We start from the raw sequence: 27,726 nt of genomic DNA on the forward strand, positions 1-27,726 counted from the left end.
GGCTTGAAGATGTGGCTGCGTTAAACTCCAATAGGGGCCTCGTGTCCCCTCCACTCCCCCAGCCCCACATCGGTGGAGTTCTGCTCATTGGCGCCTAGAACAATCCCTGAAACTTTGGGGTTGATCAGCGTTCCAAAGGTAGGGCCTCACTTCCGAAGATGCTCTGCCGGGAAGGACGGCGGAGCGGCCGGGGAGCTCCGAGGCAGAGCTGGAGCGGGTCGAAAGAGAGATTTTAAGTCCATACTCCAGAAAGAGCGAGACGGTGGCATCTTAAAGCCTCCGCTGAGACTCTCAAATTATTTATTTTTGTAAAGTTCATTTTCTAGCCCTCGCAGTTGCAGAGAAAAAGCAGATTCGAAACTTAGAGGTTGCAGAGGCTTTAGTTTGAAATGCCCCGCTGACCTGAGATGCCACCTTGCCACTCCTCATATTACTTCCAAAGATGAGCTGGTGGGGGAGATGGGACCAAGCAGCGCTCTGAGGAGTGGAAGCCACGTAGGGTCACCAGATGTCCCTATTTTATAGGGACAGTCCCGATATTTGGGGCTTTTTCTTATCTAGGCTCCTATTACCCCTCACCCCCGTCCTGATTTTTCACACTTGCTGTCTGGTCACCCTAAAGCCAGAGACCTGTGACACAATGCACATAGAAACACTCTTTATTAATGACAGATAAGCAATAGGCATACTGATTTCTTCTCATGCTGAGTTTTCCAGAGATCCTGGATGGACGGGGAAAGGGACAAGGCATGCAAAGTTAACAGCGAGATCGTCAGCGGGAGTAACAAGCCACTCGCTAAACAATTTACAAGGAGAATGGGTTACAAATTTTAAAAATAGTGTTAAAGAAACTCCATCCGACGTGTGATTTCTATTATACAAACACTGAGGCCATGGCGGGGACCGCTGCAAAGGAGTCCGAGCCGGACTGGGGCCAGGTTAGCATTTGGACAGCGGTCCCCGACGACGGTTAGCATCGGAAACGCAGGCCCGGCCGGGGTGACTCGGGGTCTGGATGAAACGGGGGAAGGCCCAGGATACCCCCTCGTGACTACGGTGAAACTGAGCAATTGCGGGGGAGGTTTTATTGCTAGTAAAAAGAAAATGAGAAAGCGGGGGGGTCTTTTTATTGGGCTAGAGAGGAAGCTGAGAGGATGAGGCGATGCGTGTGTTTCGTACTCATAACAGCTGATAGGGATGGCGATACGTGTGGGGGGCAAGGTTCCTTTCCCAGTGTCAGGAATAGAACCCAGGAGTCCTGGCTTTTCCCAGCTCTCACAAAATGCAACAGAAAGACAAGGAGGAAGGCTGGAGGATTTGGAGAGGGTGGTTAGGATTCTGGCCTGGTGACCAAGAAGCTGTTCCATTTGGAGGCGTTTTAAAGTACGCTGGGCCCAGGTCCTTTGTTCACTGCTTGATACTGCGCCGTGTCTCCAGGAGGAGCTGCTCAAAGCCTTTTCGTTATTCAAGCTCCATGACCCCTCAGTGAGGTGGGTCAATATCCTCATCCCCATTTTGTAGCTGGGGGAAACTGAGGCACACAGAGGCACGGGGACTTGCCCATAGTGTCAGTGGCACGCTCCTTCTCAATGCCAGGAACAGAACCCAGGAGTCCTGGCTTTCTATTCCTTTGCCCAGCGCACCTTTCCTAGTGTCAGGAATAGAACAGGTGTCTGGGCTTCCTTTTCCCTTGTCCTTCCCAGTGTCAGGAATAGAACCCAGGAGTCCTGGCTTCCCCACCTCTAACCACTGGACCAGGCTACCTCTGCTTACTAACAGGACACCCCAGAGAAAGCAGGTTGACCAGTCGTTTTCTCCCGCTTTCCTAGTTTGTGACATTGGGGGACATGGCAGCAGCGGTGGGGGATGGAGGGAAGGATAGATCTGAGGATAGAGGGAGAAGAACGGAGAGATGGAGGGAGAAAATGGATGGATGGATCTGAGGATAGAGGGATCAGGAAGGATGGGTGGAGGGATAAGACGGATGGATCCAAGGATTCAGTGGGATGGATGGAGGGATAGATTCTATGCAGCTGTTCCTGGTTTCTAGCAATGACCCATGCCCTGTCTTGGGCAGTACCCAGCCAACTATCTGTAGCTCTCCCCCGACGAGAGCAGGCCACAGTACCTTTTGCTGCCCGTAGCCGAGCCCAGCCACTCAGACAGGGAGCTCTACGCCATTCCCAAAAGCAGCCACTCGGAGGCGGTTGTCAACATCCCAAATGCCTCCGGCTTCCCAGCATTCCCGAGACCTGCCCCCAAACGCTGTCCCCCTTTCACTAGACCGCACCAGCTAACGCGGTACAACTCCCCTCTAGTGTGGACGCAGTTTTACCAGGATCAGTGTGCTTACACCAGGATAGCTATTCCCACATGGAAAGGGGGCACCTCATTCCCTTACACCAGTTCCACACACGGATTTTGTGCTGGCACAAGCGTGTGGGCTAGAGGTGTTTTTTTTAACTGATACCGTTACACTGATATAACCCCTGTGTAGAGTTTAGTTATACCAGGATAAAGGTGTCTTGTAGCCAGTATAGTTTATTCCCCTTTCTCTCCGCTAGACTGATATAAGCACCTTGATCCCAGTATAAATCCACCGTACTGCTTTAACTGGCCTGGGACTGGACTGCTCTAACCGGGAGAGTTAAACAGGACAACGTTCACGTTTAGACAGACCTTTGGCTCGGTGGGGAACATCAACATGCCATCCACGGCTAATTTTTCTTTTAAGATAGTTATTAAGGGTCATTTTCTTTTAAAAATATATATTTTTTCTAAACAGCTCAAAAGGAAAAAAGCCCGGCAGGTTTGCCTGCAACAAAGAGCGATCGCGCCGAGGGGAACGCATCGATGAGAATGAAAGAGGGACAGAGGAGCACCAGACAACCGCCGTGTTAAGAGACCCCCGACCCCGGTACAAACTGCTCCAAGCTTTGAAGTCAACATCAGTTGGTCCTTGGAGCAGTTGTGTCTCAAGGGGAATGCTTAGCAATTTCAGTAAGCGCTGATCTACCTTAGAAATACACTCATGCACTGATTTTCCCCCTGGTAACTGAACAGTGGGCCCCAGAGTGAATCCCGGGGGACAGGGGCTTTCTCAGAAGGGGGCCCGCACTACTTCCAGAGAGGAAGGTCCCCCCAAATCTCACTGCTCCTTAAGGTCCAGCATGAGACCGGTTTCTATAAGCCAGATCTCCTCCCTGGAAGGAACTGAGCAATCGAATAGCATTGATCCTGGAAGGTGAGCATTACATGATTCCCAGAGAAAAAGGCGGCTTAAACTGGGGAGGATCACTACTTCCACACTCGGCGTGTTATAACCTGACCCTGTCCACGCTGCTACAGAGATGTAGAGAGAGGCCAGGTTAGATTACGTTTAGTTGGGGAGCAACTCAAAGGGCCAGGTTCTGGGGATCCTGGATCCGCCTTACCCCGAGCGTCAGGCTCAGAGCAATCAAACCGCAGAGGGAAATCTGTACCAAAGAGGTTTTGTGTTCGTGCCACTGCGCCCCGGAGGGGGGTCGGGGAGAAATCAACGAGGGGAGCTTCCGAGCCCATGTCACGTCTACCCGGGGTGTGGGGTGCATACGCGCGGTGGGGTGGGGGGGGTTAGTGCAGCCTTTCTCGCGGACTACAGGGGGCGACGTTCAATGGTACCAAGGCACTGGGGTTCACTAGAACTGCGACTCGGGGGCGGGAGGGGGGGAGATGAGAGCCCAACGGGGAGAGCAGTCTTTCGGTTAGTTGGAGAACAGAGGACAGAGCGGAGGACGGGAGAGGCGCGCGCCGAGGCCTTAGGACTGCATCTCTGCACGCAGCATCCAGGGGAACCAACAGCAGAAGAGTAATCTGAAAGAGACGAGAGAGGGGGGAGCGCTCGCCAGGCAGCTCACAGCAGGGACCCCGAAGGCAGGGGGAGAGGAAATGAGAAGGCAGCAGGTCAGTTTCTTGGGGCAGGGACTGGCTCTTTGTTCTGTGTTTGTACAGCCCCTGACAGCAATAGAAATGTACAGCGCCTGGCGCCACGGGATCCTGGTCCAAGACTGGGGCGCTACCGTAATACACCTGATAGCAACACAACTGTGCAGCACCTCTCACCATTGTGACTGGGGCACCGAGGCACTACCATAATACACCTAATAGCAATAAAAATGTACAACACCTAGTACAATGGGGTCTTGCTCCATGACTGGGGGTGCTACCGTAATACACTTACTTGCAATAAAATGTCCAGCCCCCTAGCACAATGGGGTTCTGATCCAGGACTAGGGTGCCTGAGAGCTACCGTAATACACTTAATAGCAATACAAATGTACAGCCCTAGCACAAAGGGGTCCTTGTCTGTGACTGGGGTTTTTTGGCACTACCGTAATTCACATAATAAATAACCACCACAGCTATGTAGGCAGCCAGGGAAAGGGTATTCCCCCCCCCCCCCCCCCCCCGGCTAGATCTGTGTGGGGCTCACAACAGGTTAAGCTCCTGAAGACTGAAACTCCGAAGTCTAGCTAAAGTCAGGGCTTGATACAGCGGTATCGAGTGAAACTGAAGGGCTTGCAGAGTCAGATTAGATGGTCTAACGGTCCCTTCTGGCCTTAACCGCTTCGACTCTATCAATCATCCTCTGAAACAACTGGTGCTGGCTTCTCTTTCCCGATTGGCTGGCACATCCCAGGGGTTTGGGGCTGTTATTCTCACTTGAGACAGGGAAGGTGGTTTACAATGGCTTTAAGCCAGCTTTGTCCTCCCCATAGGCTTCCTGTGCAGGGCCCTGCCCGGCCTGCATTGTAAAGTCAGAGCAGCCTCGGGGCTGCTCTAGCAGTAAGTTAGCGCTGAGGCTGCACTCATTTCCTGTTTGCTCCTCAGGGGGCCTGGTGGGCAGAGAATAGCCACAGCGCGGTGCACTCCCCCCGCGTTCCTGAGCCCCCCCCCCCCATGGATCCTGGGGAGCAGAGAATAGAAACAGCAGGGTGCTTTGGCCACACCCCCAATCGGCCCCCTATGGGCCCTGGTGGACAGAGAATAACCACAGCGCAGGGTGCTCCAGCTACGCCCCAACCCATGCCCTACACTGGGAGCTGGGTTCTTACACCAGCTCCACATGGGCCAGCAATGGGGGCGGGGGGGTCCCGGAGGGCTATTTCCATCCAGTGCACTCTGCTTGGGGCCTGAGCGGGACCCCCTAAATTAAAGTGCCGAAGGGACCCACGGATCATCCGGCTGCCTAGCCCCTGTCCGAGAACAGCTTCCAGCACAGGAAATGGTGTTTCTCTCTTTTCCTTTGGCTCCAGTTCTAAGCTGGGAGTAGCGCTAGGGGATGCTACAGGGAATTTCCCCCCTTGCTTTTCAGGTACGTGTTACTTACCCAGGAGAGTGTCAGGAAGGGGGGGGGTACGCAGAGGGTCATTTCTGTGTCTGGGAGTCAGGGTGGCGATTGCTTCCCCACCCAAACCACCCGCCCTGCCCCCAGCTCCTTCCCCACCTTACCTAGAGATGGAGTTTTCTGACGTGATGTCTTTTGGGGTCCTGACTGCTGTGAAGTTGCGCTTTGGCTGTGACACTGCGAGAGAAGGGAGAACGCCGTCGCTTTAAATGGAGTACTGTACCCGGGGGCAACCGACGCCCTCTAACAAACCCTGGTGGAATGACAGGGCAACAAACCCAGGAGGGGGCACAGGCCTCGTGGTTAGGTTGCTCGCCTGGGATGAGGGCAGTGTGTGTTGGGGGAACGACGCTGGCAGAATGAGGGGAGCGTAGAGCAGGGGTTGGAGCACGACCTGCTACGCCACAGATTCCCCGCGTGACGTTGAGCAAGTCCGTGCCTCAGTTTCCCCATCTGTGCAAGGGGGCTAAATAGCCCTGCCTCCCAGGGACAATGTGAAGCTGAACACATCTTAACGATTGTGAGATGCTCGGAGAGGACAGTGCCGGGGAAGGAGGGGGGGTCACATAAGCACCGAAGAGAGATTCCATGGGGCCATGACTTGGGCACAGATGGAATCGCTGGGGAAGACTGGATGTCCCCATGGCCTCACTAGTTAAGTCACCCCCCAGTGCAAGGCCAGTGGAGTCACAGGTGGGGTGGGCTTCGCCCCTGGTCCCTCCCGTCGCTGTGGGGAAGGGAAAAGCGGAGGATCCCGAGTATACCTACTAGTGACTTGGTGCACCTTCTTCACCGAACTGCTATCTCCCTGGGAGTCTTTGGGGCCGCCGATCCTGCAAGGGAGGGGCAGGGAAAAGGCAGAGAAGAGAGGCTTGTTCACGGAGGTGTGGAGCAGGCAGGACCTTACCGACGCCAGGGAGTTGCCCAGATTCCAACCACCGGTGATAGACAAGGAAGGCTGCTCGCATACTGGTGACTGGGATCAGGGCGAACCCTCCGCACAGGCGAGGCCTGAGAGCCGTCCCAAAGCCTCTTAAAAACGGGAGGCGGATAATCCGGGGGAAGCCACTTCTGCGCCATTTGCCTCAGACGAGTCCCGTTGCTCTACGGGGAGGATATCTGCCACTCAAGGGGGCTTCGTTAGGATGATTTGGAGGCTGTCGCGTCCTTGCCAATTAGAATCAGAGCTGTCAGAAGCGTCAGGAAATTGTACTCCCACATACATGCGCCCCTCAGGGAGCGGGATTTGAACCCAGCACAACAAACCGCAGGTTCCCACCCTTGAGCTAAAGTAGCAGTAGTGGGGGTCAGTGGGGTCAGCCACCCTCAGTGGGGTCAGCCACCAAAAGGCGATCGCTCATGCTCACACGTAGCTAAAGCCAGGAGAAACGTACCTCTGGACCCTGGAAGGTGGGGCAAAGACTCCGTGTTTAGGGGAGCAGCTGAAATACCGGACCCCGAAGACGGAGCCATCGTGTTTCCCCGTGGGCTTGTCGAGTTCGATGCCGAACCAGTAACCTGGCGAAGGGATAAGAAGCCGTCAGAGTCCATTTCCCAGCACGAGACGCGGGCTCAAACCCCGGACTCCCACGCCAGAGCTAAAAGACCCTGTTACAGTCTTTTCCACCCACCAATCGGCACCTCTGCCCTCCCGCCAGCCGGGTACCTTACCCGGCGCAAAGTCCGTCTTGCCGTAGAACCGGATGATGCCCTGCTTCTGCCCCGCCACCAGCACCTGGTCCCCGATCTCGATCTTCAGCCCTTCTCGGTCCAGGCTGCCCACGGAGGGAGATTTCTTCCTGAGAACTGAACGGAGAGGCAGTGAGACCAGCCCAGGGCTGCCCAGACCTCCAGCGGCAGCTGCGTTAGCCTGGTGCCAGAGCGGTGATTGAAACCTTGCCCCCTGCCCATCTCTAAGCCAATCCTGCCATCTCCCCGCCCTCAACTTTTCCGCTCTCCTCCAATGAGTGACTTGGAGGGAACAGGGGGAGGAGCCCACAGCAGGAGGTGTTGGCAAGTTAAAGAAGCATGGCTTGGATGAATGGACTATAAGGTGGATAGAAAGCTGGCTAGATTGTCAGGCTCAACGGGTAGTGATCAATGGCTCCATGTCTAGTTGGCAGCCGGTATCAAGGGGAGTGCCCCAGGGGTCGGTCCTGGGGCCGGTTTTGTTCAACATCTTTATTAATGATCTGGAGGATGGGATGAATTGCACCCTCAGCAAGTTCGCAGATGACACTAAGCTGGGGGGAGAAGTAGATACACTGGAGGGTAGGGTTAGGGTCCAGAGTGACTTAGACAAATGGGAGGATTGGGCCAAAAGAAATCTGATGAGGTTCAACAAGGACGAGTGCAGAGTCCTGCATTTAGGATGGAAGAATCCCATGAACTGCTACAGGCTGGGGACCGACTGGCTAGGCAGCAGTTCTGCAGAAAAGGACCTGGGGATTACAGTGGACGAGAAGCTGGATATGAGTCAGCAGTGGGCCCTTGTTGCCAAGACGGCCAACGGCATATTGGGCTGTATACGTAGGAGCATTGCCAGCAGATCGAGGGAAGTGATTATTCCCCTCTATTCGGCACTGGTGAGGCCACACCTGGAGTATTGCACCCAGTTTTGGTCCCTCCACTACAGAAGGGATGTGGACAAATTGGAAAGAGTCCAGCAGAGGGCAACGAAAATGATTAGGGGTCTGGAGCACATGACTTACGAGGAGAGGCTGAGGGAACTGGGGTTATTTAGTCTACAGAAGAGAAGAGTGAGGGGGGATTTGATAGCAGCCTTCAACTACCCGAAAGGGGGTTCCAAAGAGGATGGCGCTCGGCTGTTCTCAGTGGTGGCAGATGACAGAACAAGGAGCAATGGTCTCAAGTTGCAGTGGGGGAGGTCTAGGTTGGATATTAGGAAACACTATTTCACTAGGAGGGTGGTGAAGCACTGGAATGGGTTCCCTAGGGTGGTGGTGGAATCTCCATCCTTAGAGATTTTTAAGGCCTGGCTTGACAAAGCCCTGGCTGGGGTGATTTAGTTGTGGTTGGTCCTGCTTTGAGCAGGGGGTTGGACTAGATACCTCCTGAGGTCCCTTCCAACCCTGATATTCTATGATTCTATGCCAAGCCCAGGTTGGCTGAGGGAGGGGGTGGAAAGGGGGCAGGGGGTGGAGAGGAGAAGACTGACTAGAATATGGGGGAGGAGTGAGGCATATGGGTGGGGAGAACTGGTGGGATTGGTTTGTGAGGAGGCTGGGCCTTTCTAATTTGCATATGTAAATAGCATGCACATTTTCCCCTCCGCTCTTTGCCGCACCAGAGCCGGCCAGTCTGCCGGGGCTTTGACCTCTCCCCCGCCAGACTCGGAGGGGCAGGCACGATCCGAGGACAGGGCCAGGAGGCGCCTGGTTTATCTCCTAGCAAAGAGCCCGGTGCACAGTCCTGCCCCAGCCGCCCCTGATTAATCGGCTGCCGTGTCAAGCCCCTTGATGAGATTTGAGATCCAAAGGCCAGGTCAGCTCTTTCCACCCACCCCCGGTGATAAAGGGTCTTCAGGGTTAATTAGCCAAGTACCCTTCCAGATGGGGACAAATGAGACATGGGAGGAAAAGGGCACACCCAAGGTCACGCCCAGAATCAGTGCCAGAGCTGGGAGTGGAAACCAGGAGTCCTGTCTCCCAGCACCGCTCCCCCCGCCCAGGTCTAACCACTAAACCCCACTTCTCCCAGAGCTGGGCATAGAAGTGAACCCAGGAGTCCTGGCTCCCAGCCCCCTCCCCCCCCCCGCTCTAACCACTAGACCCCCCTCCCTTCCCAGAGCTGGGGAGAGAACCCAGGAGTCCTGTCTCCCAGCACCGCTCCCCCCGCCCAGCTCTAACCACTAAACCCCACTTCTCCCAGAGCTGGGCATAGAAGTGAACCCAGGAGTCCTGGCTCCCAGCCCCCTCCCCTCCGCTCTAACCACTAGACCCCACTCCCTTCCCAGAGCTGGGGAGAGAACCCAGGAGTCCTGGCTCCCAGCCCCTGCTGCTTCAGCCGCTAGAACTGCCCCGCTACCTTTCTTGTCCTTCCGGCCCTTCCCGGTCATGCGGGAGAAGTCCATGCGGGGGGTTTTTGGGGTGGACGTCACCGATGACGGCATCTGGTCTGTGGCTTTGGCGATTTTAGACACAGAGGCAAAAACCCCTGAGAAGATGGAGAAAAAAACCCAACAGTCAATGGTGGACTCAGAAAATACTTAGCTGTAAAGCCCAGTATCCACTAAGCCATATTCCCTTCTGGAGAGAGGAGCAGAACCCAGGCGTCCGGGCTCCCAGTCCCACCCCATAGCCTCTAGACCCCACTCCCATCCTAGAGCTGGGAACAGAACCCAGGCGTCCGGGCTCTATTTACCTTGCTTCGGAGGGCAAATGAAATAGCGTATTCCTCCAACGCTTCCATCATTCTTGCCCTCTGGCTCGTCCAGCTCCACCCCAATCCACTGGCCACTCGCGAACTCCGTCGTGCCACAGAAACGCAGGGTGCCCAGCTACAGAGACGCAAACAGATTGTCAGAGCCAGACGCTGGGGCCGTTCTGAGTCCCCACCCTGCTCCCTGCACACAGCGCCCCCTACTGCCATACTGGGGTCAGCGCAGGCACCGAGGGGAGAGCGCCCCCTACTGAGCCCCCACCCCGCTCCTTGCACACAGCGCCCCCTACTGCCATACTGGGGTCAGCGCAGGCACCGAGGGGAGAGCGCCCCCTACTGAGCCCCCACCCCGCTCCTTGCACACAGCGCCCCCTACTGCCATACTGGGGTCAGCGCAGGCACCGAGGGGAGAGCGCCCCCTACTGAGTCCCCACCCCACTTCCTGCACCTCAGAGTCCCCTACTGCCATACTGGGGTCAGTGCAGGCACCGAGGGGAGAGCGCCCCTACTGAGCCCCCACCCCACTCCCTGCAGCACAGCGCCCCCTAGCACCATACTGGGGTCAGCGCAGGCACCGAGGGGAGAGCGTCCCCTACTGAGTCCCCACCCCACTCCCTGCAGCACAGCGCCCCCTACTGAGCCCCCACCCCGCTCTGCTCCGAGATCCCCCATCCAAGCCCGGCCCAGCCCACCGCCCCTTTGCTTGGGGAGCTCCCAGAGGGGGCCGACGGGCCGGTACCTTCTGTCCGTCCACCACCACGCGCTCCCCGAGCTTGAGGCCCAGGGAGGTGAGCATCAGGTTGCCAGGGATGTTGTCGTAGTTGGGCAGCGTGACCTTGGGCAGGTTGCAGCTCAGGGGGACGGCGTCCAGCAGCAGCTGTTTGAGCTCCTTGGCGACCATGGCGGCCTCGGCCTTGTCCAGCGTCATGTCCATGGGGTCGGGCACCACGTCGGCCGGCACCTGCCCTTTGCTGTTCTGCAGGGGGCAGAGCGGGAGAGAGGCTGGGACGGGGGGGAGGGGACGGGGCTGCCGGGGGAGGGGGGAAAGGGCCCGAGAGGCTGTCTGTGTGCGCTCCCCCATCCCCTGTGCCATATCCCAGAGTCAGAGTCCCTCTTTGCTTGCAGCCCCTCCCCCCAGTCCATATCCCCATGGGTCAGGTCCCCTCTTTCCAGGCAGCCCCAGTCCCAGGCCATATCCCCATAGTCAGGTCCTCTCTTTGCCTGCAGCCCCTCCCCTCAGTCCATATCCCAGAGTCAGGGCCCCCTCTTTGCCTGCAGCCCCTCCCCCCAGTCCATATCCCCCCAGTTAGGTCCTCTGTTTGCTGCCACTTCCCCCTTCCCTCCTCCCCGCCCCCCCCGGTCCATATCCTGACAGTCTGGTGTCCTTTATGTGCTGCCAACTCCCCCCCTATCTTGCCCCAGCTGGTCTCCTGTCTGTATAAGGTCATCCCCTCCCCTCTAGGCAGTTTAGCTCCCGTTCCCCGCACTCTCACCCTGACAGCGGGGTTGGCCCCGTGCTCCAGCAGACACTTCACAGCCCCCAGGCACAGGTTGGAGGCGGCGATGTGCAGCGCCGTGCCGTGGTTGAAGTCGCTGCAGGTCGAGTTGAGCACTGCAAGGCAAAGCGCGGACACGGCCCAGGGTGAGGCATCGACCCCTGCCCTGAAGGGACTTGCCTCCCCCCAGGCCAAGGGCTAGAGGGGAAGCAGGGGCACAGGGAGTGATTTGTCCAAGGTCACACAATGAGTCAGTGACAGAAGTGGGAACAGAACCCAGGAGTCCTGGCTAGCTGCCCCCCTGCTCTAACCACTAGACCCCACTCCCCTCCCAGAGCAGGGGATAGAACCCAGGAGTCCTGGCTCCCAGCCCCTCCCCCATAACCACTAGACCCCACTCCCCTTCCACAGCTGGGGATAGAACCCAGGAGTCCTGGCTCCCAGCCCCTCCCCCATAACCACTAGACCCCACTCCCCTTCCACAGCTGGGGATAGAACCCGCTTGGGCCAGGGCAATGCAACCGCAGAGCCACGGGGCAGTAGCACTCCGGGGGGCCCCCAGCTGGACTCAGGGGGAAGCGTCCGCCTCTTCGGCCTGTGTCTCCCCACCTCTCGCCCCGGCTCACCTTTGGGCTTGGAGCCTTTGAGCAGGATGCGGATGAGCTCAGGCACATCAAAGTAGGCGGCGTAATGCAGCGCGTTCATGTTGGTCCAGCGGCTACGCAGGGTCACATCCACCCCCAGGGCCAGCAGCTGGTTGGAGAGGCGGACGGCAGCAGCAGGGTCACCTGAGGGGGGAAGGGGGGGCAAAGGCGATGGGATCAGACCTCTGAGTGGGCACCACAGCCCCTGGAACCGCCCTCCCCCTGAGGCTACTGCAGGAGAGGGACAGCAGCCCACTCCAGACTGGAGGAAGGAAGAGGCACGCTGGGCCCAGGCCGGGACCCCCGGCTCCCTGAGTCACGGGACCCCAGGAGGAGCTTGGCTTGCATTGGAAAGGAAGCAGCTCTCCAGCCATGGCGAATAGGGGGGAAAGCCCGAAATACAGCAATGGATGTGACTAATGCCTGCCTGAGTCTGCCGAGAGCCTGAGCCCATCGCTCTGAGCGTGGGGAGCTGTCCCGGGTGTAACTGACGCTGCCTGGGTCTGGCGAGAGCCTGAGCCCATCGCTCTGAGTGTGGGGATTTACCCGAGGTGTCTCAGTGGGTTTTTAAACTCCCAGCCTCCCTGCTCCAGGGGGTCCAGCCAACCCTACTCGAGCAGGGAGCTTTGTGTGGGGCAGATTGGGGAGAGTACAGCAGGCCCCACCCCCCCGCCACCAAGCAGAGGTGGCCCAGCAGCTGAGGTGAGCACTGAGGGGCCCCCACACACACCTCTGTGCAGGAGGAAAATGGCCCCGATCCTGCTCCACAGGGGAAGGAATAGGTCCCCCGATGCTGGCCCTGCCTCAAGGGGATGGGGGCCGCCTGCGACCCCCCTTCAAGTGCGGGGTTAGCCCATGGCACGGAGGCAGAGCCTGCGTGGGGGAGTGTGAGCCCCCCAGATTGTCCCAATTGCTCCAGGACAGCAGCTCCCTGCCCCCCAACCAGGGGATTCAGCCATTCGCGCCTCAGCTGAGATAGAGGGCGACCCCCAAAAGGGAGCCTACCCCTTCCCAGCCCACTGTGCAGCCCGTCCCCCTCCCCCCACCCCACCCCGCCGGCTCACCGACACCGTGCGCCCCGGCTTTGCAGGCGTAATGAAGCAGCGTCATGTCGGTCAAGCCATCCCGGTCGTTCACATGGCAACCGCGCTTCAGGATCTGGGGGGGAGAGAGGGGAGGAGGGCAGGGGGAGAGAGGGTTGGGGGGAGGAGAAGAGGGGGAGGGGAAAGGGAGAGCAGGGGGTGGGGTTGGTCAGAGCTGGTCAAGCCGCGTTCCCCACCCCCACCTGCCATCCTGCTGCATCTCCGGTTAATTTCCAGGTCAGAACTGCACCCAGCATGGAGTGGGAAGGTCCCTGGTGACGGGGACTTGGGGGATACAAGAGACAAGCAAGGGAGGCCTGATGGGAGTTTCTAACAGCAGCAACACGGTGCACCTCTGCCCCGGGGATCTCGAAGGCAGGCACTGCCCCTTTGGCAGAAGGGGGAAACTGAGGCACAAAGCGGGGAAGGGACTTGCCTAGGGTCACACAGCGACTTAGTGGCAGTGCTGAAGATAGAACCCAGGAATCCTGGCTGCCAGCCCCTCTCTGCTCTAACCCGCTCAACTCCTCTCCCCTCCCAGAGCTGGGAACAGAACCCAGGAGTCCTGACGCCCAGCCCCCGCCCAGCTCTACCCACTAGACTCTGCGTCGTAATTTCCTGTGGACTGTTTTCTGACCCGCTGTGGCACCGATCTCAGACCCCCTGGTGGAATCAGGCCCTTCTCTGATCAGGGTGTGCCGGTTTCACCCAGCTGCAGCCCCCCCTCGGCGCGTCCCGTGTCCCCAGGGCGGGCAACCTGGCGCCTCTCCCCAGCGCCAGGCCGCGCGGACGCAGGCACTGTGCAAGGCGCGTCGGTTCCCCTCACTCACCTCGCTGCCTATCACATCAATCTTATGTTGCACCTGGGGCACCCACTGGCGGATGATGGCAAACAGCTCCGGGACCGTGGTCTTGGGGTCGTAGAGGATTTCTTGGCAAGCCGGGTCATTCGGATCAAAGAAAGTGAAAGCTGGAAAGAGAAGGAAGGTCTTTAAAAAGGGGAATCTACCCCTTTATTAGGTGCACTATGGTAGCACCTGACTCCCCATCCAAAATCGATACCACACCACACCGAGCCTGTATGACAGTAGCACCTAGAGGTCCCAACACAGACCAAGGCCCCCTTGTGCTGGGTGCTGCAGGGACACCAGTTAGCTCTTGCCTACATAGTCAGAAGTGGGAGGGAAAACTGAGGCACAGAGCAGGGCAGGGACGTGCAAAAAGTCACCCAGCAGACCAGTGGCAGAACCGGGAGCGATGAAGCGTCTGGGTGTTTTCTGAGCACAGCTTGTTTCATTTACACCAGTCCCTGGACAGAGGTGGTTGCAAACAGCATGCAGGCCCCCCCATCCGCCAGGGCTCAGCTACACCCAGTATGTGCCCGCGTGCCAGACCTGCCCCTCTCTGAACCGACTCTCCTGCTCTCCAGAATCTCCGCTTTCATTTACACACCAGCTAGGTTTTCTGGCTGCCCAGAAAACACGTCCCCAGGCAGAGTCTGAAGTAATTGCTCGGTGAGGTGTGAACCGCCCCCCTCGTCTCAGGAAAGAGTGAGCCTGTTTAAACGTCCGCTGTGTTAACGATTTCATGTGAGGCCAGGCCAGAGCAGGTCACGGAAATGCCCAATATGCCGGGCGGGGTTTGGGAGCAGCCATAAGAATTTTTGTTTCTCTTCCGCAATCAGGAAGGCGTCGTCGGTTACAGTTCAGGGTAACTGCGCCCGTGTTCCCCTTCTGGGGTCCAGCAGGGGCACCCGCTCTGGATTCCCAGTTCCTCAGCCATCGCCTCTCTGGGGCGGAGTCGTGCATCCCAGCGGGATACATCCAGGCAGCCTGATCCCCAGCAAATCTGCCTGCCTCAGCCGTATTGCTCCTCCTGAGATACGCCGGGAAGTTGCTAGTAGACTCGAGCGCACAAGGCGACGCGCGGACCCAAGACATAACCCGGATGCTGAACGTCCCAACAAAGGTTTCTGGCCACCGTTAAAGCCCTAACACCGTCACCCAGTCAGACAAACACCAGCGACCCTGTCACCTGCACGCTCCGGCTCCCACCAGCTGAGCCTCTCCCCCAGAACAGCCCTGGGCTATTAATCGACTCCGCGCTGGAGCTGGCCAGTCCAGAGACGCGCTGATCAAGTGAGGCTACATCACTGGCTGCAATAGCTGTGACTGTGGCAGAGAGACCCAAAATACAAAGTATCTCCTGCAACACCTGCTGGTTGGGCGCGGATGCTCCTCCAGTGGCAGACAGGGCCGGCTCCAGGCACCAGCCTGGCAAGCAGCTGCTTGGGGCGGCCACTCCGGAGAGGGGCGGCACGTCCAGGTATTCGGCGGCAATTCGGCGGATGGTCCCTCACTCCCGCTGGGAGCAAAGGACCTCCCGCCGAATTGCCGCCGCAAATCGCGGCTTTTTTTTTTTTGGCTGCTTGGGGCAGCCAAAATCCTGGAGCCGGCAGAGGGCAAGGATTGGGCAATCACCTGGGCTCTAACAAGGGCTCTGGACGGTGATCAGTCTTTGTAATCCCACCCAGCGGTTTTTTTGTGGCCACAAGTTCACAACGGCTCTCGCTCAGAACCAGCCCCGCCGTGAATCTGAGAGTCACTCGCCGGTCCAGTTTGGGCGTCGGATCTCGTCCCCTCTGTAACAGCTGATCAGCTGACAACGGATGTCTCCTCGGGGCGCAAGTGAGCTGTTGCCTTAGGCCTGGTCTACACTACACAGCTATGCCTTAGCGGCACATGTGTCTCCACTGAAATGTGTCTCCTGACGATGTGACACCGACGGAGTAATGCCAGCTCCGCCTCCCGAGGAAATGGATTAACCTCAGTGACAGGAGGACCCCTCCCATCGGCACGGGTAGCATCTACACCGGCGCGCTCCAGCAGCGTAGCTGACCTGCTTTACCACGGTAGCGTTGCAAAGGTAGACAACCCTTAGGATACTGACGCTTAATTCAATCAGGTTGGGCCGGGAGATTGCAGGAAATTGCCTTCTCTGTCACACTGAGTCCAGGAGTCTAGCAGAGCCCAGGGACAAACCCCACCGAGGGGCAACTCAGCGTATGGAGCCGAGATAACCAAGCGGCACCACGGCCCCCTTTATGAACGTCAGCACGATCTGCTGTGGGCAGCATCTCCTTTTGGCGACACACATGGGCGGGGCGTATTTAGTGGGCGGAGCTTGGAAGAGTACCACCTTTTTTTCTCTCTCCCATCTGACCCCTGCCCTCTTTCTGGCCAAATACCAATGGCTGGTTCCCAGGGAGCAATTCTGCCCAAAGACTCGGGAGTTGAGTTGGGGAGACTGAAGCAGCGGCTTAATGAAATAATATATGGAGATATCCCTATCTCATAGAACTGGAAGGAACCCCAAAAAGTCATCGAATCCAGCCCTCTGCCTTTACTAGCAGGACCAAGTACTGATTTTGCCCCAGATCCCTAAGTGGCCCCCTCAAGCATTGAACTCACAACTCTGAGCTATCTCCTGCTGCTTGCAATAGCTCCTCCAAAGAGAAACAGCACCCCGAAAAAGAGCCCAGCGTGGATTCCAAGACTGACCACTGCTCACAGGCTAAGAGAAAGAATTGATAAGATTGTCACAGCGCCACCTGGTGACTTCCGCCATAACCATATAAACAACCCTCCTTTCATATTTGTGCAGGGATCGCTAAATATGAGTCAACAGTGTGATGCTGTTGCAAAAAAAGCAAACATGATTCTGGGATGTATTAACAGGTGTGTTGTGAGCAAGACACGAGAAGTCATTCTTCCGCTCTACTCTGCGCTGGTTAGGCCTCAGCTGGAGTATTGTGTCCAGTTCTGGGCACCGCATTTCAAGAAAGATGTGGAGAAATTGGAGAGGGTCCAGAGAAGAGCAACAAGAATGATTAAAGGTCTTGAGAACATGACCTATGAAGGAAGGCTGAAAGAATTGGGTTTGTTTAGTTTGAAAAGGAGAAGACTGAGAGGGGACATGATAGCAGTTTACAGGTATCTAAAAGGGTGTCATAAGGAGGAGGGAGAAAACTTGTTCACCTTAGCCTCTAAGGATAGAACAAGAAGCAATGGGCTTAAACTGCAGCAAGGGAGGTCTAGGTTGGACATTAGGAAAAAGTTCCTAACTGTCAGGGTGGTTAAACACTGGAATAAATTGCCTAGGGAGGTTGTGGAATCTCCATCTCTGGAGATATTTAAGAGTAGGTTAGATAAATGTCTATCAGGGATGGTCTAGACGGTATTTGGTCCTGCCATGTGGGCGGGAGACTGGACTCGATGACCTCTCGAGGTCCCTTCCAGTCCTAGAATCTATGATTCTATGAATGCAGCCTCCTCTGGGGTGGGGCGCAGCAGCGTTCAACGGCAACACGGTACATCAGTTTAGGATAGAAAGTAAAGAAAAACCCTGTATATAATTGACACGGCATGAGGGACTGGAAGGAAGTAGGCTGCAGTTAACCACAGTGCCCTGGCTAAATGGGCTAACACCACTATATTGCAAAGAGCGTGGCAGGATCACCGGGAGGATTTCGGGTGTCAGTTTCGCATTTGATCTGAAAGACGCCAAGTCCAGTAGCACAGCGCCCCCTCGTGACACTTTGGGGTTAGCGCTGACTGCAGGGGGAGAGCGCCCCCTACTGATGCCCTGCAGTGCAGCGCCTCCTAGCACCGCATTGGGGTCAGCCCTGACTGCAAGCGGAGAGCGCCCCCTACTGAAGCCCTGCAGCGCAGCTCCCACAGTGGGTCAACACTGAATACAAAGGCAGAGCGCCCTCTACTGAGTCACCCACCCTGCTCCCTGCAGCAAAGCAGAAGGACCAGCACTCGTTGAGAGGGAAGAGTATCTCCTATAGGCTTCTCCACCCACACTTTGATGGACCGATCCCCCCGCTCCCACCCCCCAGTACCACCCTGACTCAGTCCTGACTCATAGGGTCCTTTGAATTAACCACGGCAGGGATTAACGTTCTAGTGAGCCGACATTGCGGTGCAGCCATATTTATCCCCTTTGCAGGCAGCCTAGAGATAAATAGCCCGGGCAGTGGACCCTCACACAAGAGCTTGTCTCAGCCTGCCAAGGAAACACAAAGCCTGGATCTTCCCTCCCCCAGCAACAGCTTCTTATGAAACACTGCCTGAGCGGCAGCCCAACGGCCAAAACAGGCCAGCATGACTGTCGCTCGCGAGCACCACGGCACGGCAGCTCTCCGGGCTCCGATTCATCCGTGCAGAGAGCCACGCCAGCGGAAGTAGCCGGATTGCCACGCACGAGGGGTGGGGGGAACGTGTCTTGACACACGTGCAGATGAGAGCGCGGCCTCTCGGACGCGCCGTGCAGAAGCAGGGTGCGCCGGGTGGGGACACGGGAGGCGAGCGAAAGGGGCGGCGCGCCCGTTGCTGTTGAAATCAACGTGCGATTTACCGCCGAGTCCAACAGGCTCGAGCCCGAGTTTATAACCCAAAACCTGAAGCAGCTTTAGAAAAGAAAATAAAGACATAAAAATAGGCCCCACGAATTTTATGCCAGTGGAGAATTATCCCTTACGCCTGCCAGCAAATAAACCCTTTCCTGGCAGAGCTCTGAGCATGGCACCATCTCCCTAAGGTCATCCCCACAGCCTTGTAGTTAAGGCAGTGGGCTACCATGCAGAACTCCTAGGTTCAATCATCCACTCTGCATTACACAGATGGGGTAGAAGAGAAGCAAACTTTGAGGGGAGTTCCCCTCCCTTTCATGCACTAGATAGAAGCAATAACCCTCACAAATCAAAACACTCAGCACATTGAGCTCTCATCTTGCTTGAAACATCTGCTCCATTTTTCAGGGCTGACCCCGGCTCTTTGGAAAATCTGGCTACAAGTTCAGGGCTTGAAAACCCTGCCTTCTCTGGGCTTCAGCGTCCACAGCTGTACTGGGGGGAGAATCATCCGGCCTTGGGTTGCCTTGTCTGTTTAGCCTGGAAGGTCTTTGGACAGGGACCATCTCTTGCTGAGTCTGGGCAGTGCCCAGTGCGACAGGGCCCTGATCTCGGTCACTGTGTGTCTGGGCAGCGCCCGGCCCGACGGGGCCCTGATCTCGGTCTCTGTCTGTCTGGGCAGCGCCCGGCCCGACGGGGCCCTGATCTCGGTCACTGTGTGTCTGGGCAGCGCCCGGCCCAACGGGGCCCTAATGGGGGCGGGGTATGGGGCTGCCATACCTGCTGTGTTTGTGCAGCACCCAGCACAAAGGGGTACTGATTTGGGGGCTCCAGACACTACCATCATATACTAGGGTTACTATATTTAAAAAATAAAAAAAGAGGATCCTCCACGGGGCTCTGGCCCCGCCCCAACTCCGCCCCTTCCCCAAAGTCCCTGCCCTAACCCCGCCCCCTCCCCTGAGCGCCCCGCATTCCCCCTCCTCCCTCCCAGCCACGCAAAAAGGGCTGCCCGAGCACTACCGGCTTCACGGTTTGCCGGGCAGCCCCCAGACCCTGTGCTCCTGGCCGGCGCTTCCCCAGCGCAGCTGGAGCCCGGGAGGGGAAGCGCCCAGCCGGGGGCGCAGGGTCCAGAGGCATGGGGGCTGCCCGAAGCCAGCAGCGCTCGGGCAGCTCGGCGCTTACAGAGCCCAGGAGTCAGGGAGCACAGCAGCCCCCGGCGCCCGCTCTAAGGTAAGCCAGGGAGTGTTTTTCCCGGACATGTTCGGCTTTTTGGAAATTCCCCCCGGACGGGGGTTTGATTACCAAAAAGCCGGACATGTCCGGGAAAAGCCGGACATATGGTAACCCTATCATCTACCTAATAAAAGCAGAAACTGGCCTAATAAACTGTACCGTGCTTCAGTTTCTCCAGTTGATTTGGGGAGGACTAAACATCGTTTCAATTGTTTCAATCATCTAATTGACTCTGGGGCTGAGGTATAGATTTCCTGAGTGCAGGGCCCTTGGACAAAGGAGAGAGCTTTTCAGAATGGCCTGTCAGGAGGCAGCACACGGGGATAAAACACAGCTTGTGAGCAGCACAAGAGCTGGGCTGTGTGACGGGGAGGCTTTTGAGTCAATTTCACACGGGTGAAAGGTGCCAGATTGATGGTATTCCTCCGCAAACCAGGCAGCCGCACTGTCTGCTATCCTCCCCCCCTGCGGCTCCTACCTCACAGAGCACCTCCAGCACCTGTGCCAGCCAGTCCCCCTGCCCTGAGACCAGATCAACGACCACGCCGCCTAGAGAGAGGTGCCATATCCCGGTCCCCACCATATCCCAGCCAGTCTTCCCAATCTGGCGCCAGCTCAAAGCCCACACCCCCTAGAGGGTAGAGGTCCCATATCCCATTCCCCATCCCCTGAGCCAGCCAGCCCCTCCTCCAGGTACTGGATTGGAATTGGAGACCCCAAGAGGAGAAAGATCCTGTGTCCCACCCAGAGCCAGCCAGTTCCCCCACCCTGGGGCTGGATTGGAGCCAGCACCCCTTGATGGGAAAGGTCCCATTCCCCAGCCCCGTGATCCATCTGACATCCCATCACACCCTGCCTTTCATTTGCCTTTGCTGGATTCTTCTAGGCTGAGCCAACCGCCCATTTGCATAACATCAAAGCTGCTTTTTCCATTTGGCAGGACATATTCTGGGATCCGCTGCTCGGCTCAGGCCGCGGCTTTCAGTCCCGGCTAAACTGGTGATTGTGATTACCGGTAAATGCTGTAAAAATGCCCAGCTGCCTAAGACTTCGTCCCGCTCCCAGTGCCGCCGCTGCGGGATGGGAGCAGGCCTTGCGGAGCGGAGAGCCCAGCCCCTGCCACGTAAGCTAAACGGGGGCCTGGGTCACGACTGCAGTGCCTAGGGGCTACCACAATACACCTAAAACCCCCCCAAAAAAAATACAGCACCTGGCACAGTGTAGTCCTGGTCTGTGACTGGGGTGTCTCGGTGCTACCGTAATACACCTAACAGCAAAAAAATGTACAGCACCTGGCACAATGGAGTCCTGGTCTGTGACTGGGGTGTCTCGGTGCTACCGTAATACACCTAACAGCAAAAAAATGTACAGCACCTGGCACAATGGAGTCCTGGTCTGTGACTGGGGTGTCTCGGTGCTACCGTAATACACCTAACAGCAAAAAAATGTACAGCACCTGGCACAATGGAGTCCTGGTCTGTGACTGGGGTGTCTCGGTGCTACCGTAATACACCTAACAGCAAAAAAATGTACAGCACCTGGCACAATGGAGTCCTGGTCTGTGACTGGGGCTCCTAGGTTCTACCGCAATACACCTAATAGCAATAAAAAATGTACAGGGACTGTGGACTCCTGGTCCACGGCTGGGGCATCTAGGTGTTACCGTAACACACCTAATAGCATTAATATGTGCAGCACCGTGCACAGTGGACTCCTGGGCCATGACTAGGCATTACAGTATTACTACTAATAAATAAATAAATAAAACAAAGGATAATAATTATGATTAAACAAATAACTGTCTCAACTACATAAGAAACCATTTGGGTGGAGGTCACTGGTTCCAACTCTAGCCAGGCGGGTAGTCACCAGCCGTCTTTTACTATTCACAGGCTGTTTTGGTGAAATGAGTCTGTGGGCCTCAGCTCGCAGCAAGCAAAGAATCAGGGGCCTGAACGGCCCTGGAGACTGAACTCTCAGATAAACAAACCATATCTCCGCCTGTCTGGGGCCGTCTATCTGACACCTTCCACCACTGCTAAATGATTAAAGCTCCGGCGCCCCGTTGTGCTGGGCGCTGCACAGACACAGAGTGAGCGACAGTCCCTGTCCCAAAGAGCACGCAATCTAAATAGACAAAGGCAGGGTTATTCTCCCCGTTTTACAGATGGGGAAACTGAGGCACGGTACGATTGAGTCACTTGTCCGGGATCACACAAGGAGTCAGTAGGGGAGTCAGGGATAGACCCTGGCTCTCCTGAGTCTCAGGCAAACAAGATCAACCTTCCACTGCATTCACCTTTTGTTTTAAATTGTTGGGTTCTTTTAATTAATCACGGCAAGGTGGAAGCACCTGGAGACCTGCGCAGAGCCAATGGGTCTCCCACACAATCCACGCTGCAAAAACTCCCCCCTAAGCTTATTGTCCTAGCACTTGCTGTAAGCATATTCCTAGCGTGGATTTCATAGCTAATCTTATTTGCCAAAATACTCACAGCATAATCCAATCATCATAAATAAAGGCTCCAACGTCAGCCCCCCCCCCCATTTCTATTGCTGGTGAGACACGTGCTCTTCTCTCCTCTCCCCGCCTCCCCAAACAAAAATCTATACTGCTCTTGCCACCGTCCTAGCCAAATTCATGCAAAAGCAGCAGTGGGTGGGGGGGAGACTTTCCAGAATAATGACATCCGATGACGCATCGCTGAATCACTGGGCTGTGTTTAGAAACCGATCACCTGCCAGTTCGTCCCCGGCACACCTCCACCGGGTCCTGCTCCTGAGAGGGGTAATTCGGTCGTAAATTTCAGGCCCATGGAGCCAGCCAGCCCGCCCGCCCCAGCGGTCAAAGGGAAGGTTTCAGAACCTCTGGTTCAAATCCAGCCTAGGGATTTTGTCTCCCCTCCCAAGTCGTCCTGCCTTAATTATCCCAGTCTAGTTAACGGAGGAGACCCGGGTGCAGTTTTACAGGCGTCAGGATGCTCAGACATGGATAACTATTCCCACCTATAGGCGCTATACCGGTATAACCCATCCGCCTTGTATAGGGAGAAAGAATCATATTCCCACCTGACACAAACTGGTCCTAACTCCGCTCAGATCAGGCCTCGGTTTCTATGGCCCAGCTCCATTAGCACTGACGCGCGGGTCGGCGGCTTACATGAAGCGAGTTTGGCTGGTCTCAGCCCGCTTTCTCAGACGGCAGACAGCACAGTCCCCTCTTGCTGGCAGCCTCAGCACAGACAGCGGGGCCTGACTGGGCCGTGGAGATTGCTGGCTCGGAGCTGGCCCTGTCCGAGCAGCGGTGAGCCGCTGTGGTGGGGGGCGGGGTGGAACGCATGGCGGATAAGTAGAAGGATTCAGACACCAGGGCACCTGGCCCTGGGGTTAAAAGCTGAATGACACAGCGTCGCACGGGAGGAGACTACAACTACATCCTTGTCACCCATAGGCCAATGCGGGGAGGCAGTGCTGCCTAGTGAATCCACCACTGGATTAGGCCCCGGGAAACCTGGGTTCTAATCCTAGCTCTGCCCCCACCCTGCTGGGTGATTTTGGGGGAAACTGAGGCATGGAGCAGTTTCCCCATCTGTCAAATGGGGTTCTGAGACCCCTTAATGACAAGAGCTAGGATTTGGATGCTGGAGTCTGATCCCTAGAAGTTCTGAGCACCTGCCACTCATACGTGCATCATGGCAACGCCCTGGGGTCCCAGCTGAAATCGGGGTCCCACTGTGTCGGGCTGTGCACAGACTCAGAGCAAGCGCCCCCCTCCTCCCCTGCCCTAGAGAGCGTGCCGTCAAACCAGACAACAGGCAGGAGGGGAAACTGAGGCACACAGCGAGCAGGAGATCAGCAGCAGAGATGGGGACTGAACCCAACTCTCCCGTGGCCCCAGCTGGTAGGCCACGCTGCCTCTCACGGGCTGGTGCTCAGCCCCTCTGGGGATGAGGCCCCTTGGTAACGGGAAATGTTACCCCGTGCGGCTGCCTTGGCCCTTGGATCCAAAGCCAGGGGAAGTCTGGGGAACGAAAGGAGGGTGAGAGCAAGACACAGACAAGCCCCCGGGCAGGCGGCGGGGCGAGCTCACCATAGTCCTTGGGCAAGGGTGCAGGGGCGGAGGGATGGACGATGGGTTTCTTCCTCCGCTCCAGGACGGGGCTCTGGAACTCCAGCGGCTGGCGCGCCTCCTCGGAGGGAAGCTCGGCTGAGTCGTCTTTGGTCATGATGGGTTGTTACTCCTGGTTGCGGAGGGAAGGGGGGAAAAAAACATCCAGGTCTCTGAACAATCAGCAGAACCCACCGCGCCCCCCCCACACCCAAGGGTCGATTCGCCGTCGTTGGGCAGGGCTAATAGGATCAGACCTGGCATCTCTGCAGCACCCTCTGTCCCATGGGCTCACGTTCATTTTAAGCCCCACAGGCTCGCCCCCGCCTCCCCACAGTGAGTTTGGTATTATTAAAAAAAATGGTGATGGGGAAACTGAGGCATGGACCAGTGAAGGGGCATACTTGCAGCAAGGCAGAAGGGGAACTGAAATCCAGGGTCAAATTACAGTCCCCTGCTCTAAACACTAGGCCCCACTCCTGTCTCTGCTCTTTCATCTGTTGTCCCCAGTACTCACTCAGGCCTGGGTTCACTGGTCCCTCCCCCATGCTTAAGGGGGGAGGGCGTTTAGCTATGGGCGGGCCTAGGCTCACCATCTCCTTGCAATCACAACAGATAGACTCCCCCTCCAAGAGCTGGAAATAGAACCCAGGAGTCCTGGGGCTAACCACGAGACCCCACTCCCCTCCCAGAGCTGGGGATAGAACCCAGGAGTCCTGGCGCTAACCACGAGACCCCACTCCCCTCCCAGAGCTGGGGATAGAACCCAGGAGTCCTGGCTCTAACCACGAGACCCCACTCCCCTCCCAGAGCTGGAAATAGAACCCAGGAGTCCTGGCTCTAACCATGAGACCCCACTGCCTCTGCCCATCTCACCAGAGCGTACACTGTTGTCTCCTGCTCCAGCTTAGGAAAGCCCAGCAGTTCAGAGCCCCCTACCTCCCATCTCCCAAACGCTCCTATGGGAAAGGTGAGCCAGGCCTCTCCCACCACCGGTCCACATGGGCCTGCCCTGCGGATCAGAACCGCTGCCCCGGCTGCGGATGGGGCTTCCCCAGCCCCTCCCCCTGCCGTGTGTGCAACAGGGAAGAGAAAGAGGGGGCGTTGGTCTCAGCAGAGGGGGGAATTGGAGGGGGGTTCCCTTGGACACTCCCCTTCCCCCCCGCCCCATACACACCCCTGGCCTGACATCCAAAAGTCCCTTGCAGGGCACAAGAGCCCCAGAAACAGCGGGACTGGTGGACAAAGGGGAAGAAATGGGATGGCCCTGCAGTGGGGAGGCGGGGGGGATGGGACCGATGGTTGGGGGTGAGGGAGAAGGATCAGGACATGAGAGTGGAGGGAGATGATGGGGGGGGGGCGTTGTCAAGGCCTAGAGGGGAGAATGGGGCACACAGGGCAGGACTGTGGGGTGGATGGGGATAGGAATGGGTGGATTGGGGCAGGGGAGGATGGAGGGGCAGGGAGGGGCACTGGGGTACAGATGGGAAGGGTGGGGGTGATGGGGTGGCTGGGGGAGCAGTGATGGGCACTGGAGGTACAGATGGGAAGGGTGGGGGTAATGGGGTGGCTGGGGGACAGGTGGGGGTGACAGGGTAGTTGGGGGAGGATGGAGAGTCAGGGAGGGGCACTGGGGTACAGCTGGGAAGGGGGGGTGACAGGGTAGTTTGGGGGGAGATGGGGTACAGGTGGGTTGGTTGGGGGGTGATGGGGGTGGACGGGAGATGGGAAGGGGATGGGAAGGGGGGATGGGATACAGTTGGAGTGATCAGTCGATGGGGAAGGGGGCGATGGGGTACAGGCAGGTTGGTTGGGAGGTGATGGGGTGGATGGGGGAAAGATGGAAGGGGGGATGGGAAGGGGGATGGGGTACAGGCGGGTTGGTTGGGGCTGATGGGGTGGATGGGGGAGGGATGGGAGAGGGGATGGGACGGGGTGGGGTACAGGCAGGTTGGTTGGGGGATGATGGGGTGTACGGGGAAGGACGGGAGGGGGGATGGGAGGGGGTGGGGTACAGGCGGGTTGGTTGGGGGTGATGGGGTGGACGGGGGAAGGACGGGAGGGGGGATGGGAGGGGGTGGGGTACAGGCGGGTTGGTTGGGGGTGATGGGGTGGACGGGGGAAGGATGGGAGGGGGGATGGAGTACAGGTGAGTTGGTTGGGGGGTGATGGGGTGTACGGGGAAGGACGGGAGGGGGGATGGGAGGGGGTGGGGTACAGGCGGGTTGGTTGGGGGTGATGGGGTGGACGGGGGAAGGATGGGAGGGGGATGGGAAGGGGGATGGGGTACAGGCGGGTTGGTTGGGGCTGATGGGGTGGACGGGGGAAGGATGGGAGGGGGGATGGGACGGGGTGGGGTACAGGCGGGTTGGTTGGGGGTGATGGGGTGGACAGGGGAAGGATGGGAGGGGAGATGGGAAGGGGGATGGGGTACAGGCGGGTTGGTTCGGGGCTGATGGGGTGGACGGGGGAAGGATGGGAGGGGGGATGGAGTACAGGCGAGTTGGTTGGGGGGTGATGGGGTGTACGGGGAAGGATGGGAGGGGGGATGGGAGGGATGGGGTACAGGCGGGTTGGTTGGGGGGGTGGGATGGAAGGGGAAGAATGGGAGGGGAAAGGGAAGGGGGGGCGATGGGGTACAGATGGGTTGGTTGGGGGGCGGTGGGGATGGATGGGGAAAGATGGGAGGGGTGACGGGAAGGGGGGATGGGGTACAGGTGGGGTGATCAGTCGATGGGGAAGGGGCAGGGGGCGATGGGATACAGGCGGGTTGGTTGGGGGGCGGTGGGGATGGATGGGGAAGGATGGGAGGGGTGACGGGAGAAGGGGGGATGGGGTACAGGTGGGGTGATCAGTTGATGGGGAAGGGGCAGGGGGCGATGGGATACAGGCGGGTTGGTTGGGGGGCGGTGGGGATGGATGGGGAAGGATGGGAGGGGAATGGGAAGGGGGGGCGATGGGGTACAGATGGGTTGGTTGGGGGGCGGTGGGGGTGATGGGTGGGGAAGGATGGGAGGGGTGACGGGAGAAGGGGGGATGGGGTACAGGTGGGGTGATCAGTCGATGGGGAAGGGGGTAGGGGGCGATGGGATACAGGCGGGTTGGTTGGGGGGCGGTGGGGATGGATGGGGAAGGATGGGAGGGGAATGGGAAGGGGGGAGATGGGGTAGAGGTGGGTTGGTTGGGGGGCGGTGGGGATGGATGGGGAAGGACGGGAGGGGTGACGGGAGAAGGGGGGATGGGGTACAGGTGGGGTGATCAGTCGATGGGGAAGGGGGCAGGGGTCGATGGGGTACAGGCGGGTTGGTTGGGGGGCGGTGGGGGTGACGGGTGGGGCGGGCAGAAGTGGGGCGATGGGGGCAGGGGAGGGAGCTGATCTTCGCCCGGCTGGGGGGCGGGGGCTGATCCCAGCCGGGCCCCAGATAAACCCCGACCCTCCCCCCGGGGCGGGGGCAGCTGGGCCCGGCCCGATGGGGGCCCGCCCGGGCCGCACCTACCGCGGACGAGGATCGCTCCGTGTCTCGGTGCCCGGGCGCTGGCGCTGGTCCGGAGCCGCTCAGAGCCCATGCGCCGCCCGCAGCATCAGCACCAGCATCAGCGCTGCATCCCCGCCTCCTCGGGGGGATGGGGCTGCGGGGGGAGGGGGGAGCTGGGGCTATAGGGGCTATAGGGGAAGTAGGGGGCTGTAGGTAGGATAAGGGGGAGCAGGGGGTTGAGAGGGGAGCTGGGGCTATAGGGGCTATAGGTGAAGTAGGGGGCTGTGGGTAAGATAAGGTGTGAACAGGGGGTTGAGATGGGAGCTGGGGCTATAGGGGCTATAGGGGAAGTAGGGGGCTGTGGGTAAGATAAGGTGTGAACAGGGGGTTGAGATGGGAGCTGGGGCTATAGGGGCTATAGGGGAAGTAGGGGGCTGTGGGTAAGATAAGGTGTGAACAGGGGGTTGAGAGGGGAGCTGGG

General features: G+C 57.9%; 1 protein-coding gene across 2 annotated transcripts; it reads right to left on the minus strand.

Moving 5' to 3' along the window:
- Nucleotides 1-643: 643 nt before the first annotated feature.
- CLIP3 (CAP-Gly domain containing linker protein 3) lies at nt 644-27,405 on the minus strand. 2 transcript variants are annotated; one of them, XM_065571797.1, is made up of 14 exons: nt 27,267-27,405; nt 23,752-23,902; nt 13,840-13,979; nt 12,992-13,085; nt 11,910-12,071; nt 11,281-11,399; nt 10,527-10,763; nt 9,770-9,905; nt 9,434-9,562; nt 7,058-7,192; nt 6,781-6,904; nt 6,155-6,219; nt 5,491-5,563; nt 644-3,852 (listed from the first exon to the last, which is right to left on the minus strand). In XM_065571797.1, exons 2-14 carry the CDS (start codon nt 23,885-23,887, stop codon nt 3,798-3,800), a joined length of 1,605 nt encoding a protein of 534 aa, XP_065427869.1. In that variant the 5' UTR covers nt 23,888-23,902; nt 27,267-27,405; the 3' UTR covers nt 644-3,797. The 2 variants fall into 2 exon arrangements, with proteins under 2 accessions (XP_065427869.1, XP_065427870.1); XM_065571798.1 differs by having other exon boundaries at nt 6,151-6,219.
- Nucleotides 27,406-27,726: the final 321 nt, after the last annotated feature.

The sequence above is a fragment of the Chrysemys picta genome, chromosome 17 (genome assembly GCF_011386835.1).
Source record: "Chrysemys picta bellii isolate R12L10 chromosome 17, ASM1138683v2, whole genome shotgun sequence".
Lineage (NCBI taxonomy): Eukaryota > Metazoa > Chordata > Testudines > Emydidae > Chrysemys > Chrysemys picta.

Excerpts from the sequence above, each read along its gene's own strand:
- CLIP3 (XM_065571797.1), bottom strand. The coding sequence starts at position 23,887 with ATGACCAAAGACGACTCAGCCGAGCTTCCCTCCGAGGAGGCGCGCCAG. Across the intron at positions 13,086-13,839 it reads TTGATGTGATAGGCAGCGAG|ATCCTGAAGCGCGGTTGCCA; the intron begins GTGAGTGAGGGG and ends TCTCCCCCCCAG. Across the intron at positions 9,563-9,769 it reads CATTTGCCCTCCGAAGCAAG|GGGTTTTTGCCTCTGTGTCT; the intron begins GTAAATAGAGCC and ends CCATCTTCTCAG.